The 19,925-nt window shown below is 31.9% G+C and overlaps 2 protein-coding genes across 2 annotated transcripts; one reads left to right on the top strand and one right to left on the bottom strand.

The window, feature by feature from the left end:
• Positions 1-352: 352 nt before the first annotated feature.
• LOC105138893 (MACPF domain-containing protein NSL1-like) lies at positions 353-4,778 on the bottom strand. Its single transcript, XM_011045122.1, has 7 exons — positions 4,311-4,778; positions 3,634-3,872; positions 2,740-2,926; positions 2,434-2,517; positions 2,156-2,339; positions 1,496-1,662; positions 353-1,189 (listed from the first exon to the last, which is right to left on the bottom strand). The coding sequence occupies exons 1-7, from the start codon at positions 4,584-4,586 to the stop codon at positions 500-502; spliced, it is 1,827 nt and encodes a 608-aa protein (XP_011043424.1). The 5' UTR covers positions 4,587-4,778; the 3' UTR covers positions 353-499.
• A 13,747-nt stretch (positions 4,779-18,525) lies between these two features.
• On the top strand, positions 18,526-19,412 carry LOC105138899 (ethylene-responsive transcription factor 11-like; the record flags this gene model as incomplete). Its single annotated transcript, XM_011045132.1, has 1 exon — positions 18,526-19,412. A coding segment is annotated over one exon (642 nt), but the record flags the coding sequence as incomplete, so codon positions are not given.
• Between the last annotated feature and the right edge of the window lie 513 nt (positions 19,413-19,925).

The raw sequence follows: 19,925 nt of genomic DNA, 5'->3' as shown, positions 1-19,925 counted from the left end.
GGTTTGTGGCCGACGGTGTGAAAGCAGCTGGCGATTGGTCGGTTGGTTGCTGGACAATAATAGTTGGTGGCTGCCTTGACCTTCTAGATTGAGTTTACTTCAATAGGAAGAAGTCTCACTCGTCAATGGAGGTTGCCATTGCATCTGCACTGAAAGTCTCGTTGTTGTTGCGTGTTTTGCTCGAAGGACTACCTGTTGCGTTTTCATCAAGGAAGACATGTTTTGCTGCAGTACCTGTGCTTTCTTTTTTCTTCCAAGCTCTCTGATACAATTTGTTAAGAACCAACACACAAGCAAAAGTCCCCGCACACAGACACAAATGCCAATAGCCAGGTAGAACAAGAAAAAGTTGGTAGTTCTTTTGCTATTCTAGCTTGGGACCAAATGACGTAAAAAATCTGATTTTTTTTTTTGAAAATATTACTTGAGAAAATTACATGGTTATCATTAGCAAGTTACAACAGTAGGAACGAATGCATTCTTTCCCTCATGCAAGTTCTCACAACATCATCATTGACTCCTCCGATATTATGGCTAACAGTGAATACTTGACTTTGATTGAGATTCTACCACCGTCCACACAGAGCTTAGCTCCAGTGACCACCCAATATCCAGGCAGGTCCTCTGGACCTCTCACCATTTCCATTGTGTCCACAAAGTTTGACATTTTCGGTGCTCTTGATGGTAAAGGCGGGCCTCCAGGAAAAACCGCAGAATTCAAGTTTACTTTCACTGGCTTCTCTGGTGGATTTAATCCTGCACTAAACCTAGTGCTAATCAACATCGAGAAGACCCCCGATTTTCTTGACAAGGCTGAAGATCCAACCCATTCTGACCTGCGGAGTCTTGCAGATGCCACCATTGAGAAACCAAGCCTCAGGAACAGGACTTTCTTCATCCCAACAACCTTTACCTCGAACCAGGCCATTGTTACAATAGAAGCGGTGTCATCAATGCGGGCACCATTGTACTCCACTGGGGCAGTGCAGACATGTGAGAATATGCTCCATAGAACTGGTTCAAAATAGTCTCGGTCTTCAGGTTCATGAGTTGATTCGTGCCGATCATCTGAGAGTTGGAGCATATTGGGAAGAGAGGAAAGATGCTGGAGATGGATAGCCAAATGGTCACTTCTCTTGCCCTCCAAATGTAAGCGGATTCCTGTCACTGGCCGATTTCCAGAATCAACCTGAACGCTTGGATTTAGAATCTTTAAAACTAGAATGATGATTATCTTTTAAATTCTGGAAAACCATAATCACTGACTCTGATGATTTAACATTCTGCAGACCGTGAACATATCCAAATTATGATTATCTTTCCTTATTTCCTTTTATCTTTTCATTTTTGAGGAGATGTTTTAAGAAGTGCACTTGAGCTCATTAAGTTAGGCCTTTAGGGTCCAGGTACACTATCACCAGCAATCACATATCGTTTTAAGATCTTGGAATCAATGCTTGGAGTAATTCTAACATGCTGCGGTTCAAGGCATTACCTGTGTGATGTTGACATAAAGCTTAGGGCCCATGAAGGTGAACCTAAGAGATGGGGTTGCTTGTTTTCTACGCTTAAGAGTAAGAGGCAGGTCACCATATACTGGAGCCCATTGCCGAGGCAACTGAAACTCTAAAAACTGGTGAAGTTCCTCTGTTGGAGGTTTGTCTGCATGATTGATCAAAGATCAGCAAAGATGCCAACAAACACTAACGGAGATTTCTCAAATATAGATGAACAAGATTCAGATGAAATAATTTATCAAGATATAAATGATCCAGCTACGCCCAAATGACCATAGTCACCAAGCATTGAATCTACTAAATGTACTTTATTATTCTCCACAACATCTGCAAAAGCTAACAAACCAGTTGCATATCCTTTAACATCTAGTTGAATCCATGCAGGGACTGATCAGGAAATGGTAACCAAACAGAGTGAAAAGGCCAACCCAGTAAAACAATGCAACAAGGCTAAATGTCAAGGATTCAGGCTCAAAAGTGTCTAGCTAGCAAACATGCAAGGGTTGGCATCGAATCTTTTCGAGCACTTCATTTGTTTGTTTGTTTTTTAACTCCTTTATACTTATTGAATGCAGTATTGCAGCATAATCAAAGCACTTATGGAGAGCCCAAAATTTTGAGGAAAGATAGGTACACACATCGAAGGTATAGATTCACCGCATGGTTTAAGAATCCGTTGCCTCGAATACCATTCAGAAGAGAAGTTATAGGCACAAGGGACATTGAAATAACATTTGGCGACTGTGATATAGTTGAAAGCCACTGGTTATGGCTTTGGCCAACATCCACACCTCCCCTTCGGATACAAATGCTCGTTAAATCCTGCACATGAAATAAATCCATCAGATAAAAATCTCGACTTATGTGGGGCAGGTTGCCTGAAACATCTGTTACAACATATACCAACGAAGCCCACCTCATTCTTTATGGAAGTAATGACAGGCGGCCTATTCGAATGGGCAAATACTCCATTGAAATCCCAAGACATAACGTGTTCATCCTGAAACATTAAACAGGAATACCATATGGAACAAACGTAATCACCATGATTTCTTCCTATATATCTTACAAACCCCATGATAATTACCCAGTGAATTGTGATTTCATTTCTCACCCTTGTGAATTGTGTGATGCACCACTCATCGTACGTATATCCTCTCCAATAAGTTTTTGGAGAAAGACCATGACAATGACGAGTATCTTATTTGCGAGATTTAATTACCTTTGGTTTTCCTGGTAATCCAGCAGGGTCAACATCTCCGAAGAACAGCTTATCAGCATATTCCTTTAACAATTTCTGCACTTCAGGGGGCTCAAGATTTGATTTTTGTAGCTGCTTCATGTGTATCACATCTTTACCTCCCATTTTTACCCCGACAACAATATGAGTGCCATATTTCTCAATAAACCTGGAAGATCATGTTATTCAAGATCTGCACTCATTCAATCTAAATGGCAAAGCTCTCAATAACTTAACTTCCACTAGAATATTAGCTTACAGAAAACACGAAGGAAAGAAAATACGTGAACATGCAAATTGAAGCAAATTGCTTCCACCTCAGAATTTGCCTCGACATAAAAACTTTCCTCTTTAATAATTTCTTCCACAGGATATCCTCAAGTGTCTAGTGTTTGAATCATCTAAGCTCATCATCTATTATTAAACATCAAAATATGCTATTTTTGGGAGCTAAAATGGGTTCTCAGCAGGGAAAAAAACTAAGTACGAAAATGCATATTAATTTCATAAAACCATCAATAGAATCAAATCCTATGACAGACTAGCTTCTTCTTTAAATTGTTTTTGGACACGAGGGTTAAATTCAGATCTAGTACAGCTCTATGAGTTGTTTTTTTTAATATGAACCATTTACTTCCCTGAAATCCTTGTGTTATTCATAACATTGAAAAAAAAATAATCTAAGTCACCATCAGTTTTTGTCACCTTTTTTCAGGTTAAACTATCTAACTCCCACTCCAACACAAGCGCGCGAGAACACTTTAACCATTTGGAAATAATTAAACATGCATCTAACTTGTTTTCTTCAGGTTTTCCTAATTACTTAGACCAATAATTTTACACAAGTTGATCAGCTTTGAGATTAAGAGAACGTACTCAGCAAGGGCAACAGGATCCCATGTAGTAGGCACTTCTTGCTTCACCTTTTCAGACAACGTAATATGGGATCTTTCCAACTCAATGTTATATAGTGTTATGAACCAACCATCAAAAGCAAGACTTTTTGCTGAAGCTGCATCCTTCTGCCAACTACCCCTGAAGTTAAACATGGTATTGAACAGTCCCGAGGGAATTTTACCTGATAAACACAGTTCTTGATTGAATTTCTCTGACATCTACAAGGAAATTAACAATAAACAAGATTAGACAAGTACAAGAATCACTATAAAGATTGTTCCGGTCATTGTTTTGATCAAATTCATGATCACAGACCATCATTGTGGAAATGTAGACGCGATAGAAAAAATAAGCCAATCCATTGAGATATGGTATGCTACACTTGAATATTTGCGACGAGAAATGAATCCGGATTTTAGAATGACGGAGCCCTTTACAGAAAGTTGTAATAATGGGTTGCCTATCATGAATCCAAATTTAATCATTGACCTAATTATAGTACCATTGACTTGAAAGTCAGCACACACCAACTACAATAAAACTACCTAAAAAACAGCAAGAAGAAGCAACAGTTCCATGATTGAAAAAACACCCGCCATATCTCTCTGAAAAAGAAAAAGAAAAAGAAATCTTGAATTTCCCATTAAATCACAAACCTGATTGAAGGAGAGAACATCAGAGAGAAACCTCGTCCTCTCTCCTTTATCACACTTAATACCATGAGGCACGTTTTGAACAACAACCCCACCAGGAATCACAAGCTCTTTATTCCGAGTGAGGTCCAGCTTGATCAATCTAGACCCAAAAAGATCTGGCTTGCAATATGACAATCGAATATCTTTGGTCAAATCATAACCAAATCCAATCACAGACACCGCCTTCTCCGCTGCTGCCTGAGCATCAAGCCGATTATTTGCCATCAAAACATACATATATAACTAATCCACTCAGACAGCTTTTTTACGTGAGAAAATTAAACTTGTAGGGCTTTAGCAGTTATGGAGGAGTTAGAGAGGAGTTTTGGTGCTAAATGAAGGAAGGGACCTCTCATTGAATTGGTCTTTATGGTTTGCTCTTTCTTTTATTCTAGCATTTTAATATCGTGTTTTTCGAGTTCGGAACTGAAGGTAATGTTCCGGGTTGTTGTTTTTGAGTTTTTGACGGGTAAGCTTCATTTGGATCCCTATATATTCATGAGCATTCTATTTCTACTCCTACAAGTTTAATCTCACCCCTTTAGTTTCTTTACGTTCAGTTCTTAGTCCTATCTATTAGATCTTCGGAGTCTTTGTATTATGTTTCCATGAATATGAGGAAAGAAGATAAATTTGAAAGGTTCATGTTCTTGTTATTAACTTAGTAGTAAAGGAAAAATTGAACTTTTAGTAACTTTCAGGGGTAATAAATGAAATTGCTAAACTATGAGGTTAGAAGGGAATGTTTATGCATTTTCAGGACCAAAATGTAGTTTCACCATTTGTTCTGACTTTGATAAATGGGAACACATCGTAAAAAGGCGGCTATACCAGAAACTCACACGTGACGTGATTTAATTGGAGACTTTCCGTCTATATGGCGCCAACGACTTTGACTGATGAGAAGTGCCTAGTGTTTTTTACGAGGATCGACGTCGGTTTGACGCTGAATCTCTAATACGTTGACGTTTAATGATGACCCAGGGAGCGGAGAGAGCGTAACGGTCTCATGGTTCTTGTTGGCCAGAAAGAAAAAACTCAGATTTGGACAGCAATAATTAACGTTAAATACTGCACTGGCTGGTTATAATTAATGATATTGTCTTAGTTTTAGTTTAGTGAAACAATTGACAATTTTTCTCGCTATGGATTCAGGTATTATCGACAAGATACACACACACAGAATAGCCCGTTGACATGTGAAATACCGCGAGTTAGAGAGAAAAAAGTTAAATGTAAAAAAAAAAATTAGGTACTTGTAATATATCTTAAATTCAAACTAGATTTTAACTGAATTGAAAAATATTTTTATTTATTATTGAAATAAAAACAATAAATAAAAAAATATATTTTAACCAAGCAAATTTGCAATGAAAATCATGCATGTCATGAGATTCAATAAAAAAATTTATTTGAGATTCAATAAAATTATTTATCAATAAAAAGTATGATAATTTTTTTAATGAAAAAAATCTGTGATAGGTTGAATTAAAAAAAATAGATTATCAATAATAAAAAAGTGATTTTTTTTAAATAAAGAATATAAAAAACATTAAACAAAAAAATAGCTCGAATGTTGTGGATTAGCTCATTATATATGAAACAATACTCATGAATTCAATTGGGTTCGATAACTTTATTTATCATTTTTTTTCAACCTAAATATATATAAAAAAAGAGCCTATACACATGGATCATGTATCCCAACATGCTTGGGCATTAAAAAAAAAGGCAATAAGCATGGGACTTCCCACCCAACTTATGCACCTAGACTTGGCATTAATTTTTTTTTATTTTCTAAAGGGTCGTCCCCCTATTTTTTTTTTAAATAATAGACGATGCGTTATCTGCTTTCTATATAATTTAGTGACCAAAGGTCGCTTAAAAAATACGACTTTGAGTTTTTTTACTAAAAAACTCTTCTTTGACCCAAATCATCTAAAAAATACCATAAACATCTTGATAAATCTATTCATGACATAAAACAACTAAAAAACAAATGACTTAAAAAACTAAAATCAACCGAATCCAAAAATATTATCGTGGTCAGATTCGTTATCTAGGGTAAAGAGAAAGAAAAAAAAACACCTAGATGAAACTCCCTTTTATGAAATGGGATCCATTGACAGTGATATTGACTATTTTTATTATTGTAATCTTTGTCAATGATCACTTTTTTTCTCTATACTGGAATCCAACGAGACTCTCTCTCTCTCTCTCGTATCACAAACAAAAAGATTGAAAATGAGGGAAATGATGTTTGATACTAAAATTGAATTTATAAAAACTAAAGGGATCGATCACCTAATAACAAAAAAAAGTTGGGGGACTAAAATAAACTTTTCATATGAAATTCAAAGTCGCTACCTATTTTATTCACTCTTTTCAGTTTAGTCCTCTCTCTTTCAATACAACCCTTTCTTACAAAAAAAAATAATATGTAATTTGGTGCTAATTTGGGATCAAAATGCTCAATTGTGCAAGAAAAAAAAAAGAACTTAAACTTATGTACTTTCTGAGTAAACCTGAGTTAAACTACTAAACCTGCGAGTTGAGTCATGAAACTGAACAAATCCAATAAAAAACAAATTAAAATAAATTATTACGTTTAATTCCAAGGTAACCTATTGTTAAAAGATGAAATTAAAAAAGAACACAAAAAAATAACTCGAGTTAACATGGGTTAACCTACCAAACCTGTGACCCGATTCATGAGATACGGGATAACGTCATAGAAAAAAATGGAACTAAATCACAAAATTTAATTCTCAATCAATCTAATATTAAAGGATAAAATTGAAAACAAAAATCAATTAGGAAAGTGAAAAAAAAAAACTTGAGTCAACCGAGTTAACTCATCTAATTACAATTCATGTTATAAGATTATGATAACATCATAAAAAATAAATGAAAGCATCTTAAAGTTAAATCCCCAATAAGTATAATATGAAAGAATTGAATTGAAATTGAAAAAAATAACAAAAAATAACAAAAAAAAAAAAACAATATTATGATGAATAGTGTTTTGTGAAGAGGGGTATAGTAAAATCCCCTCCTCTATTAATTTTTTATTTATTTAATTTAATTACTTGCTTTGGAAAATGTGTTTTTCATCTCGCACATTTTAAACATACCTTTACTTGTTGACAACTTTCGACTCTGCTTTCATTTCCTTGCATAAGGATCATTGTTGAAGGTCAATTTACTGTAGAGATCGTATATGTTCTCATAGTACAGTATGGGTAATGAAGATATTGATTTTCTATTTTAAATAATTTTCCTTATTTTTTCTAAATTTGACATATAGCTTTTTCATGCATTTGTTGGTGGCTAAGTTGTTTAGGAGAAAAGGTAATGTTGGGACCTCTTCTTCACTAGGACTTCTTACTCGCCTTGTTGATAAACTCATTTTTAACAAGCCTAAAAAACTCTTATAATCATCCTCCCCTGAGCACGTCCAAGTAAATGAGCTTGTCTCGAGTAAGGGCTTGACAAATTGCCAAGCTTAGCCACACGGGGACTTGGTAGTGTACCAAGCTTTGGGTGTGCTGGGTATGGTGTTGGCTCAACCTAGACATAATTGGGCTTCATAGTGTGTCAAGCGTCGGGAATGCCTAACCACAATTAGGCTTGGCACACCAGCACCTTGGGTCTGGAGTCAGCGAGACTTAGACACTATTAGGCTTAGTAGTGTGTGAAGCCCCGGGCACGCTAGGCTTCGTAGTATGCCAAGCCCTTGTCATACCCATTAGAATGTGCATCCTCCCTTAGACACGCTCAAAGGAATGATCATCCTCCATTAGACACTCCATATGTAATGAGGTAATGGGAGTCTGACAAACATGTAAGACCCAAGGCACATGAACTTGACAGTTAACCAAGTCAAAGATAATGTGGGTCTGGCAAATATTGCAGACCCAAGGCACCTACACTTGGTCATCTGCCAAGTCCAACGTACTTGGACTTAGCTATTTGTCAAGTCCAAAGTAATGTGAGCATGGAAAATATGTCAAACCCAACGTACTTGAATGTGGCAGTCAGCTAAATATAGAATAACATAACTGTAACAAATATGTCAGATCCAAAGTACCTAGACTTTGTATTTATCCAAGTTCAGGTTAACGACCATCCTCCCTTGCATGCCCAAAGACATGAGGTAATACAGATTTGGCAAACATGTCAGACCTAAGATACTTGGACTTGGCAGTCTGCCAAGTCTAAGATAACGTGGGTCTAACAAACATGTTAGGCCCAAGGTATTTGGACTTGGCTATCCGTCAAGTCCAACATACTTGGATATGATAGTTAGCCAAATTCGAGGTAATATAGGTCTGACGAAGATGAAAAATTGCTCATTCCCTTGGGTCTAACCCATGGGCAAATTTCAATCTCCATGAGTTTAGCTATATTTGATGTCTTGGAGCCTAATCTCCCCCACACTTTTTAGGTGTATAAAAGTCTTACAAGGACCTATCATATTTCCATCAAACATTAATATCGATGGAAAAGATATTTATACCTCATTAAATGTTATCAAAGCAAAATTACATATTAGACCCTCCTCTTTACAATAATTGCACTTCATATCCTTCTTTTTTAGGCAAGTTAAAAAAAAAATTCACAAATTAAATTGTAGTACCTGAAATTAAAATATTGTCTACAAGCTAAATCGAAAGTTCCTTTTTTTTTCTGATTAACAAAAATAATATACTAGCATTGTCAACATGATTTCTAACATCAAGAAAAATCAGGCAAAGGTTAAGATGAGTTAGACCCTCAACCTAGCCCACATGGCTAGGTTGGGTCTAAACCATTTTTTAAAAAAAAAATTGGGCCTCGAGCCCAAATAGCCCATTTGTTAGACAAAGGGTGTGTTTGCCTAACACATCCTAATACCTTTTCTTAGTTTTTAATCTATCTTTGTTTTAATGTTTACCTAAACAAGCCTAATAAAAAGAAAAAAAATGTAAAAAAAAATTCAATCACCATTTTGAAATCATTTATAGGTCTATCGTGTGCTTTTCCAACAATTTCACCTAACATTGGGTAGTAGACTTATATTGTAAAATACAAACATGGTATTAAAAATATTTGATGTTTCTCTGAAGTTTAAAAAAAAATCCCTCAATTCAAAAATACAAAAAATATTTTATTTTCATGCATACGGCTAAATCCTAAACGTTTTTCACACATATTTTTAAAAAAGGATAAAATCATATTTTTATCATGTTTTAAAAATATAAAATGGATATCGTAATTGATTTATGATTATCTATTAGAGTTTGACCAAAATACCAAAAATCCCACAACAATTAGTTTGTTATTTGGAGTGGTCGGATTTAGCTTTGACTTTAATATTTGAGGGAACAAAATCGCATTGTAAAGTATACTCTCAGATATTGAAAATAGAAAATAAATGCGATGTTAAGCCTTAGAATGATTATGATTTAACCCAATAAAATAGAGATTTTCTTATAAAAAGATCTGGCTTGAACATTAGATAAGACCAATGGATAAAAACATAGCCTAGAAAAACAATCAATTAACAATATAGTTTATCTTAGGTAGAGTGTACTCCCCTTACCCAGACTCTCGCAAACCATAAAGTTTTTTAGTGACCATAATATTAGATAACGACTAATAAATCCTATAATTATAACTTTATGATTAAACCTAAACCCTCCTTTAAATTCCAGAAGATAGCTTTATCACATGACATCATGTATGTCACGACAAATATAATTCTAAATAATTTATTACAATAATTTTTGGTTGCATCTTTTAATGTCTAACAAAGTAATTTGCTTCTATAATTCTTGCTTTTCTTATTAATCAATTTTCCTTGACAAAAAAATAGCTTCTCTGTGCCATGTGCTTTATCTTATAAAAATAAAAAATAATTAGAATAATACCAAAATAAAATTGAACAGTCTAAAATAAATATAAAAAATTATTTCTTTAATTACAACCTCTTTTTTGATAGTGCTTTTCCTTTTTTAAGATTTTTACCTGAATATTTATTTTTTTATAAACAAAAGTTTATCATAATCATAAAAGGAAGTTTTTTTAAAAAAATATTTTGATAATTTTGATGCAAATATATTAAAATAATAAAAGAGTGGTAGCTGATATTACAAAATAAAACATTATAATCTTATGTAGAAACTAAGAAAAAATAAAATGGTATTTAGTAGAACAAAATAAAAGGTCAAATACTCACGCCTAGCAACATCTTTTAAAAGTAGACGGATGACATTTCATGCTCTCTTTTTTTTTTTTTTTATTTAAAGGCAAATTATGCATCATCCACTAATATAGAATCTTGCCACCAAAGAGGTAGTCAAAAATTTAGATCCATGTTTTTTGAAACTAAAAACTCATTTTCATCTAAAAACATGTAATAAGCATCCTAAGAATCTTAGTAAACCAATTTCTAATCTTAAAACAACTTTAAGTCGATAAAAAAAACATAAGATTAAATCATATAAAAAAATATCTTTTAATTCTAATCTATCTTTTCTATTGATATAAAAGTTCAAAAATATCTTAATAACACTATTTTTATCGAGATGAATACATTAGCATCAAATTTAAGTTTTTTTTTTTTTGAGACTTGGTTATCCAACGAATTTATCTCTCGTCTACTATATTTTGGTGACTCTTTACCCCCAGAAATTTCATGAGCTGAAATGCAAAGTAAATAAAGTGCACTACTAAAACGTCAAGATCTTAATAAACAGGGATAAAAAAATAAAGAAAAAAAGAAAAAAAGCTATTTTATTTTTGTTTCATTGTCAAATTTGGTCCCCCATGGTTTGAAATTGTTTTAAGTAATAAAATTAAATTCTATTTTATCAAATCAAGTATTAGCTTAATATAAAAAAAATTGATACTGTATGAACCTTATAATAAGCAAATTGAAACGAATTATAAGGCCAGGTCCTAGTCCACATGATGTAAAAGAACTAAATTGAAAAAGAAAAGTTTAGTGATCAAAATAGAAAATATTTGAAGGGAAAAAAAAAATTAAATTGCACTATACGAATCCACATATTCTGTATCTTGCTCCAGAATGTTTTTCCACCTTAGTTTGGTTTTTGTTTTCCTTTTACCAAAGCATTCAAAACAAATAGAGCACGATGGAATAAAAACAAGACAATTATCAAATGCATTGCATGAAAACCCAGCAAGTGGAAGCTGATAGGATAAATTAGAGAAATGGCAGATAGGATCAAATATAGCTACAAAATATGGAGTTAATATCTAAATGAAACATTGGATTTCAATGGATTATGATGGAATTGGGACTAATTGAAACAGCCAATCCATAACGTGTCTTCCTGTAAATGGCTGCGAAACCACAGTTATCATAACTAATCTAAAAAAATGCCTGGTTAATTAATAGGTTATTGATCAACACAACTTGTTTTTCTTTTAAATTTGTTAATATATATGGTAATTATCAGTTAACTGCATCTGTTAAACCAATTAAATTTTATGGGTGAATGTTTTTTATTTTTAAAATTCAATCCAGACTCCAAATCACAGGTTTTTTTTTGGATCAGAGCCTGGCCAAGGGTTAAGAACAATGATGACTGAAGCAGCAACCAGGCATGATTTAAAAAGGAGAAATACAATTATGCATGGCATATAATAATTAAAGGCAGCCTTGTGGTTTAAACTTGACGCGTCTTGGAAGTAAAGAGGAGATCAAAATGTCAGTCTTGGCAATTTCTTAGAAAGTATTAAAAGCATTAGATGATGTTCCATTATTTATTCCAAAACAACGCGGTTTAGCTTGCTAAGAAGCATAATTTAAACACAACCATATTATTATTATTATTATTATTAGAGGAGAACAGATTAGTTAATAAGTCAACATAGATTTTACAGAGAATTGACGCATAGTACAGCAAACAAAGCATATTCTATATATAAGCCATGTTGAAATATTTTCCTTATGTCCATGAAAATGAGACTGCCGGCTGCCAGGTTTGGTTTTTTGGAGGAAAAATTAAGGATGTTTGTTTTTGCAATTAAAAAATAAAAAATATTTTTTATTTTTTATTATTAAAACATTCTGATGTACTGATGTAAAAAATAAAATTTTAAAAAAAAATTATTTTAATATATTTTCAAGTAAAAATATTTTAATAAATAACTGTTATGGATTTGTGGCCAGAAAGATTTAAAACCCGTTGTTGGTTTTGGATCAAAAGAAATGATGGTGATGAACATTTCTTTCCTTCCAGACAAACTCACTGTGCATGATATGTAAATGAAGCTTGAGTATTGAAAGAATGTGTTTGCCTCAATTATTGCACATATATGGACCGTCAAGTTGAAATAAAAAATGTTCAGAAAAATTCTACAACTTGAATCAGAGATAATCTAATATATATATATGGTTTCATTGATAAGAAGGGAATGGTTTTGTTGCTATTATACCCTACCACTTCCTCGCAAGATCTCAATGAACTTTAAATCATTCTGAATAGGCCAAAACCAAGTTGGTTTTGCATTTAAAAACTGAGTACAGAAATAATAAAATTCAATGTATGCTCCATTTGGCACCTCTCACGCAAGAAGGAGCATCTCTTTCTGTCTTTCCTTGAAGTTTCTTGTTTCAAGAAAAATAAAGTTTTTGGGTGTTTTTTTTTTTTTTTGTCTCATAATTAGAATAAGAAAAACGAGGCAGTGAGATTTAGTTGAGAGTTTTTAATGATAAAAGAAAAAAACATGTGATGGTTTGGATTTTCAAACTTAATTAACTAGTTAATTTGTTTTTTAAAATGTTTTTTATTTTAAAATATATTAAAATAGTATTTTTTCAAAATTTATTTTTGATATTTATATATTAAAATGATTAAAAAAATAATTTAAAACTAAAAAAAATCAATTTTTTTTTAAATTCGATTTAACTACAGATTCTTTATTCTCCCTTTTCAAGCTTTCGTGTGAAGTCAACACGTGGAGTAAATGATTTCACTTCCGCGTCTTCCATGAATTAACATGCATGCAAAATGCTTTTGTTGACTCTATGGTATGGGTAGACTTTAAAGCATAGCAGCCAGCCACCACGCCTTGCTCTCCCTTTCACGTATGTCTTCCTAGTTTTTTATTTAATTGCCCCTCAAAATTAATTTTCGAAAGAATTTCTTAGAAATTTAGGATCCCATTATAATGCGTCCTAGCTCGAGGTTCATGTCCTTTGTTACTTCGGTAATTAACAATCTTGCCATGCCAAAACGGGATTTTCTTTAAAAGAAAAAACAAAAACAAAATTATTTTTTAATAAGAAATACTTGTAATTAAGAATCTCAGTCTAGCTAAATTGTTTCCCATACAGATTTTTTTTATATAGAATTATGTCCTCGAAGTCAGAAATGAAAGTCTCCATCTTGGGAGACCGAGTGCCAATAGGAAGGAAGCCGTCGCCTTTCACTCAATAGACAAAGGAATTGCGTGAGGTTGGAGGCGACGGCTACTGGCGTGGCGGTTAGAAGGATGTATTGAATTCCGTATATGAATTAAATTCCATCCATTTGAATTGTATACAAATTGAATGTATATATCTGTTCCTCTTTGTGTACAAATTTTACCAAAAAACATATGTATTCATTTGTTGAATTGAAAATTTTATTTATTTTTTAAAGTGTTATTTACTTGAAAATATATTAAAATAATTTTAAAAAAAATTGTTTATGACTTGAAAATATATTAAAATAATTTAAAAAAAAATTGTTTATGATATCAGCATATTAAAACAATTTAAAAATACTAAAGAAATAATTTAAAACAAAACAAAAATTAAATGAAAAGTATATGTCAACCTCAATTCTACACAGATTCTTAGCTTGTAAACACGTTATAGAGAGGAAGATGCGTCAATGTTTTTCATGTTTGAGAAGACATTAAGGTTATGTTGTCAAGACTTTCTCATTATCTACATTAACTAAACCACGCAATAAAACCCACATGATTTTAATATTTCCTTAAAGAAATCTAACTAAGTCTTGGCGTGTTTTGGAAAATTGAAGTCAATTTGGAAGCGTTGGTGATGGGGTCTGGTTTTGGGAAACCTCCGGCACGCAAATTGTCGGGGGTGTGGTTTTAGTGTGAAATTTGGACATTGCAGGCAGCCGTAATGTTAGGTGCATCCAACTCAACTTGGCTGTTCTAGAAAACAGAACAAGGATAATTCTTTATTGTGTCAATTGGCGGTTCAATTTTCTCTTGATATGTTCGTATAAAATATGATGATAAAGAAGAGTATTTCTATATTCTTTCTTCCCATCTCTTGACATATATATATAATTCAACCCTCTAGTTTTAAGAAAAACTAATTAATTTTTTTGGATGGTATTGAAGATGTTTGCTTAATTTAATGTTTTTTATTTAAAAAAATAACTTCTTTTTTCATAAATCTTTTGATGTTTTCTTCGTAATTTTAAACCAAATAAAATTAAAAATAACATAAACTAGCAAAAATGATTAAGTTGATATTTAAGAATACAAGAACTAATTAATTGTTACTAAAACTAGAAACAAATTTAATTATTTCACTAAATTATAAGAACCAATTTGTAATTTACGCCGTCTATCTAGTAGTGTTAGCAATTCAATGAAAACTCTAAAGTATAAACCCTCTTGTTTACATCCATGAATTTGTTTAAAGAATCCCACCGGCCAGCTTTAAAAGTAAAGTTAATGAAATTGATTGGGATGATGATATCTATACGCACTTATGTAGACTACAAAATTATTTCGTGGCTAAATTGGAGTTCTTGCTACATTATTTGATCAACGGTGACACTCAAAATAAACATAAAAGACAAATGATTAATAATTGTTGAAGTGAAAACTGATTGTGTGGACATGTGATATATTCATGGAAAGAAGCATATGTGGCCGATATATCGTTTTCGACTGGTTTGATCAATAGCCAGCCGCGACCAGATGCTCCGCGGGCCGGTCCGAGATTTTTAAGCGCTTCAAGGGGGTATTCAGACGATGATTGTGTTAAAAAAAAAAATTGATATTGGAGTTATTAACTTGGTTAAATTTAATAATATCAAATAGTTTAATAATATGATTTAAATTATAAGTAATGATAATGAATAAATTATATAAAAAATAATAATAATTAGCTAAAACAAATACAATAAAAGAAAGGAAAAAAAAGTAACTGGAGACTCGTTGTCCTTCAATTGTAGACATTGCTCATCAGAATTGAGTTTATTAAGGTAGTTCAAACTTAACTATAAAAGTTTGGATGACAATATCAGAAGAAACTATATGGAGTATAAAAGTTTGGATGACAATATCAGAAGAAGAAACTATATGGAGCACTAGAAAAAATCCTAGAAAACCAAATTACACCAAACAAAATGAAATAAAATGAGCGATATTAAATCAATTAATTTTATTTAATTTAATAATAAAATTTATTTTAAAAAATAAATTCAACAAAGAATGAAAGATATAAAAACTTAAGATAACCTAATTCAATTAAAAAAAAAGAATTATAAAACCAAGATAATAGAATCTAAGAAATAAAAATAGAGTTCAATTATTAATTAAATAAATATTGAAGGATAAATTTAAAAAAACATCAACTTAAAAGCCAATATAAAAAAACCAAGATAATTCTAGGCAAACCTCATGAAGCTATGTTAATTTTCAAAACTTGCAATTCATGAAATTTTAGACACGAGCTTGACCAACCCAATTAAATATTAGAAAATAAAATCAAGTAAAACACTATTAATCTTGAAAATCTTGCAAAAGAAATAAATACAACAATTAAAAAAATAAGGATGAAATATAATAGGAGAAAAATTAATGAAAGGTGGAGTAAAGAAAAATACAATTCTAAAAATTATCTCAGATTAGAAAATATAGCAATTAAAAAATAAAGACAAAATTCAACAAAGAAAAAAATGAATGAGTATGAAATCAAAACAAAAATATAATTTAATAAATTATCTAAAAAAATAACAAAAAAAAAAACTAAATAAGAAAGAGAGGGGGGATTTGGGGGCTAATATGAAGAATCATGGGGCAGGGCTCAACACGTAAAAGGAAAAAAGAGGAAAGAAAAAAAAATGATCTCTAGCATCAAAGTGGAGTTCATCTTGGTGCATGCGCTACAATTTCATGAAGGAGATATTGAGATGAAGTCGACGCCGTCTCAAAACAGTCTTTTTAGCTATTGGAATCAACCACACTCGTCATCTAAAAATCATGAAGTAGTTAACGCAACTCAATAACGATAAATTTTTTTAATTATTATTTATTTTCATTTGGAAAAACCAAACTAACCAGGCCAACACAGTAACAACAAAGAGACCAATTGCATAATGAATAAAATGCCCTTTAACCACAGGCTTAAGAATATAAATTCAAAGGGCAAGTAGGTCTTTTTAATATGCTTTTAAAAATTAAAGAAAAAGTCCTATTCCAAGTGTAACATGGTTATTATTCAGTATATAATCAAACAAAAATAGAAAAATATCCTTTCATGGTAACCTAACAATTTCTTACTTATATGGGCATCCATGCAATTTTACTGTGCAAGAAAAAAGTGATTTTTTTGTCTTATCCCTCATTAATCTCAAAATATCAAAATAATCTTATTACAAAGACAATCGTATCCCCAGCACTTTTTCTCGAGGGCAAGATAGTAAATTCATGCTTCTCATCTGCATAGCAATATGTTTAAAAGAATATTTTTTTATTTAATCAAATAATAATAAAAATAGATCAATATATTAAATTGATTGAATAAAATAAAAAAATTAAATAATATGTAAGCTACACATATTAGAAATATCATCTAAAAATATAGTTCATTTATATAAAAGATTGAAAAAATTATAGATGAATTAAAAAATTAAACGCATAACAAAAAATTCACTACCATTTAAAAGAGATTCTCAAAATAAAATAAAATAGAAGAGCAGTATTAATGTAAATATAATTAAGTTTTTAAAACAAATAAAAAAAAGCATTAATTGAAATTAACAAATGAGAAAAAAAAGCCCAATCACTAGCCTATTTAATAGGGCCTGTATAACTGAGCCATTTTTTAACTGTATTTAGAGCGGATGACATGTCGTTTATTTTTTTATCAAACAAATAAAAAAAAGCATTAATTGAAATAAAGAAATGAGAAAAAAAAGGTCAATCACTAGCCTATTTAATAGGGTCTGCATAACTGAACCATTTTTTAACTGTACTTAGAGTGGATGACATGTCGTTCATCTTTTTTTTTTAAGAACAAATTAGACTATACATCATCAAATGATAAATCTATTCATGATCTAAAAAACCTTCTCACAAACTGTACTCAATCCGAAATCAAAAGTCAACCCTGGCTGAGATCTATGTTTTTATGAATTTTCAAGAAACAAAAATACCTAGTATGAACTCTCCTAATCAAATAGAATAATTTGACACAAATATTATCCATTTTAGTAGTTTAAATAGTTGTTAACGACGTGTTTTTTTTATTATCGTCGGAATCCGTTCAAGAAACAAAAATACCTAGTATGAACTCTCCTAATCAAATAGAATAATTTGGCACAAATATTATCTATTTTAGTAGTTTAAATAGTTGTCAACGACGTGTTTCTTTTATTATCATCGGAATCCAGCGATCTCTCTCTCCTCTCTCAATCAAGGACAAAAAATAACAAAAATGAGATTTTGTAACAAAATAAAATTAAAAAAAATATTAAGGGATCGAAATTGAATAATTTACATGATTGTTTACTTTAAAAAAAACACATAGGTATTTGTGAAATTATATTATTGGGCAAGGAAAAAGAAAAATAGTAATTAGGAGAATTATTCTGGTTATCAGATCTACCTTTTCGAGTAATAAAAAAAAAAAATCACATATATCAAACTCTTCTCGTAAAATGAAACTCACAAACATAAAAATCAATCATAATCAAAATAGTCAGCAATAATCAATTTCTCTTTTTTTTTAAATCAAGTGACCCTGTCTCTTTTTTCTAACAAAAAAATAAGAAAAGCACATATACCAAACTCTTCTCATAAAATGAAACTCACAAACATAAAAATCAATCATAATCAGAATAGTCAGTAATAATTAATTTCTCCTTTTTTTTTTAAATCAAGTGACCCTCTCTTTTTTTTCTAACAAAAAAATAAGGGCGGCAAGTGTGGTGGTGCTGGTGGAGGAGGCAAGGAGGTGCATTTTAGAGGTGTGAGAAAGAGGCCTTGGGGAAGATACGCCGCTGAGATAAGAGACCCTGGTAAGAAGAGCCGGGTTTGGCTTGGCACTTTCGACACCGCAGAGGAAGCCGCACGTGCCTACGATGCTGCCGCACGTGAGTTCCGTGGTTCTAAGGCGAAAACCAACTTTGCTTACCCATCATACGAGAATGTCAGGAAAAACACTATCTCTGTGGACAGCAACCATAAAGCATCCAACAAGAATAACAGTTGTGGCGGCGGCGGCAGCAATAGTAATAACAATCAGAGTCCAAGTCAAAGCAGTAACGTGGAGTTTTCCAGCAGTGATACACCGTTGGATCTTAATCTCGGTCCAGCTGTATCCACCGTGAGACTGCCGTTTCAGCCGATGGTGATGAATCATCAGCAGGTGATTTATTTTGATGCAGTGATGAAGAGTCAGTACCAAAAGACGGTTTTTGATAATGGGTATCATCATCATCATCATCATCCTATCGTCTTTGATTTGAATCATCAAGATATCAAGGCGCCAAGAAGTTCTGTTGATCTTGATCTTAATCTTAACCTTCCTCCCCCACCGGAGATTGCATGATTTTTCAGAAATTTATTTGCCTTTTTATTCTTACATTAGAAAAGATTAGAGATGAAGACCCCCCAAAAAGAGAGGTTTATCATGTGATCTGTTAGTTTTTTTTCTTACTTTCACGAATGTGAAAACGTATTAGCAGATCTCTTTTTGCAGCAGTAAGAAATTCTGTTTCTTTCCTGTTGTTTGATGAAAATCACTGTATTGCTTTTTTATTTAATGTTTTTTAATCAATGGATTATAAACTTAATCCCCGACCTCCCCTTTTTTTTCTTTCGACGGCGATTTATTTTCCTGGTCGCCGGGATAGGAAAGGAGTTACCTCGGCCGTGTTTTGTGTCAGTACGTACGGACAGCACACGAGTGCGGGTTTCTGTCGTTCAGATTTTGTTTGTTTATGGTGTATATGATGAAATTATTTTAAAGAATTTTTATTATATATTAAAAAAAATAAGATTAGTGTCATATGAAATAATAATTAATAAAAAAAAATAGTGTTCTCACATCGAGCGTGTTGCATGATATCTATTTTTTTACATCGAGCGTGTTGCATGATATCTATTTTAAAAAAAAAAATTTGTTTATTGAAATTATAATTTTTAAATATTTTGAATTAATTGTTTAATAATTACAAAATCCTAACAATCTTTTTATTTTATTTTTTTCAGTAAAAATAACTTTTTAATCCCCTATTAACTTTTTTATCATTTTAACTATTGTAACAATTCTTTAATTTATTTTTATTTAATTATTATGTTTATATA

This window comes from Populus euphratica, unplaced genomic scaffold (assembly GCF_000495115.2).
Source record: "Populus euphratica unplaced genomic scaffold, PopEup_1.0 scaffold84.1, whole genome shotgun sequence".
Classification (NCBI taxonomy): Eukaryota; Viridiplantae; Streptophyta; class Magnoliopsida; order Malpighiales; family Salicaceae; genus Populus; species Populus euphratica.
The sequence above is the reverse complement of the archived record's forward strand: the minus strand, read 5'-3'. Positions and strand labels throughout refer to the sequence as shown.

Bases quoted from the DNA above. Each gene is read 5' to 3' on its own strand.
- LOC105138893 (XM_011045122.1), bottom strand. From the start codon at position 4,586: ATGTATGTTTTGATGGCAAATAATCGGCTTGATGCTCAGGCAGCAGCG. The intron at 2,518-2,739 runs GTAATTAAATCT...TTAATGTTTCAG, and splicing joins GATTACCAGGAAAACCAAAG to GATGAACACGTTATGTCTTG. The intron at 1,663-2,155 runs GTGTGTACCTAT...TCAATCATGCAG, and splicing joins GGTGAATCTATACCTTCGAT to ACAAACCTCCAACAGAGGAA.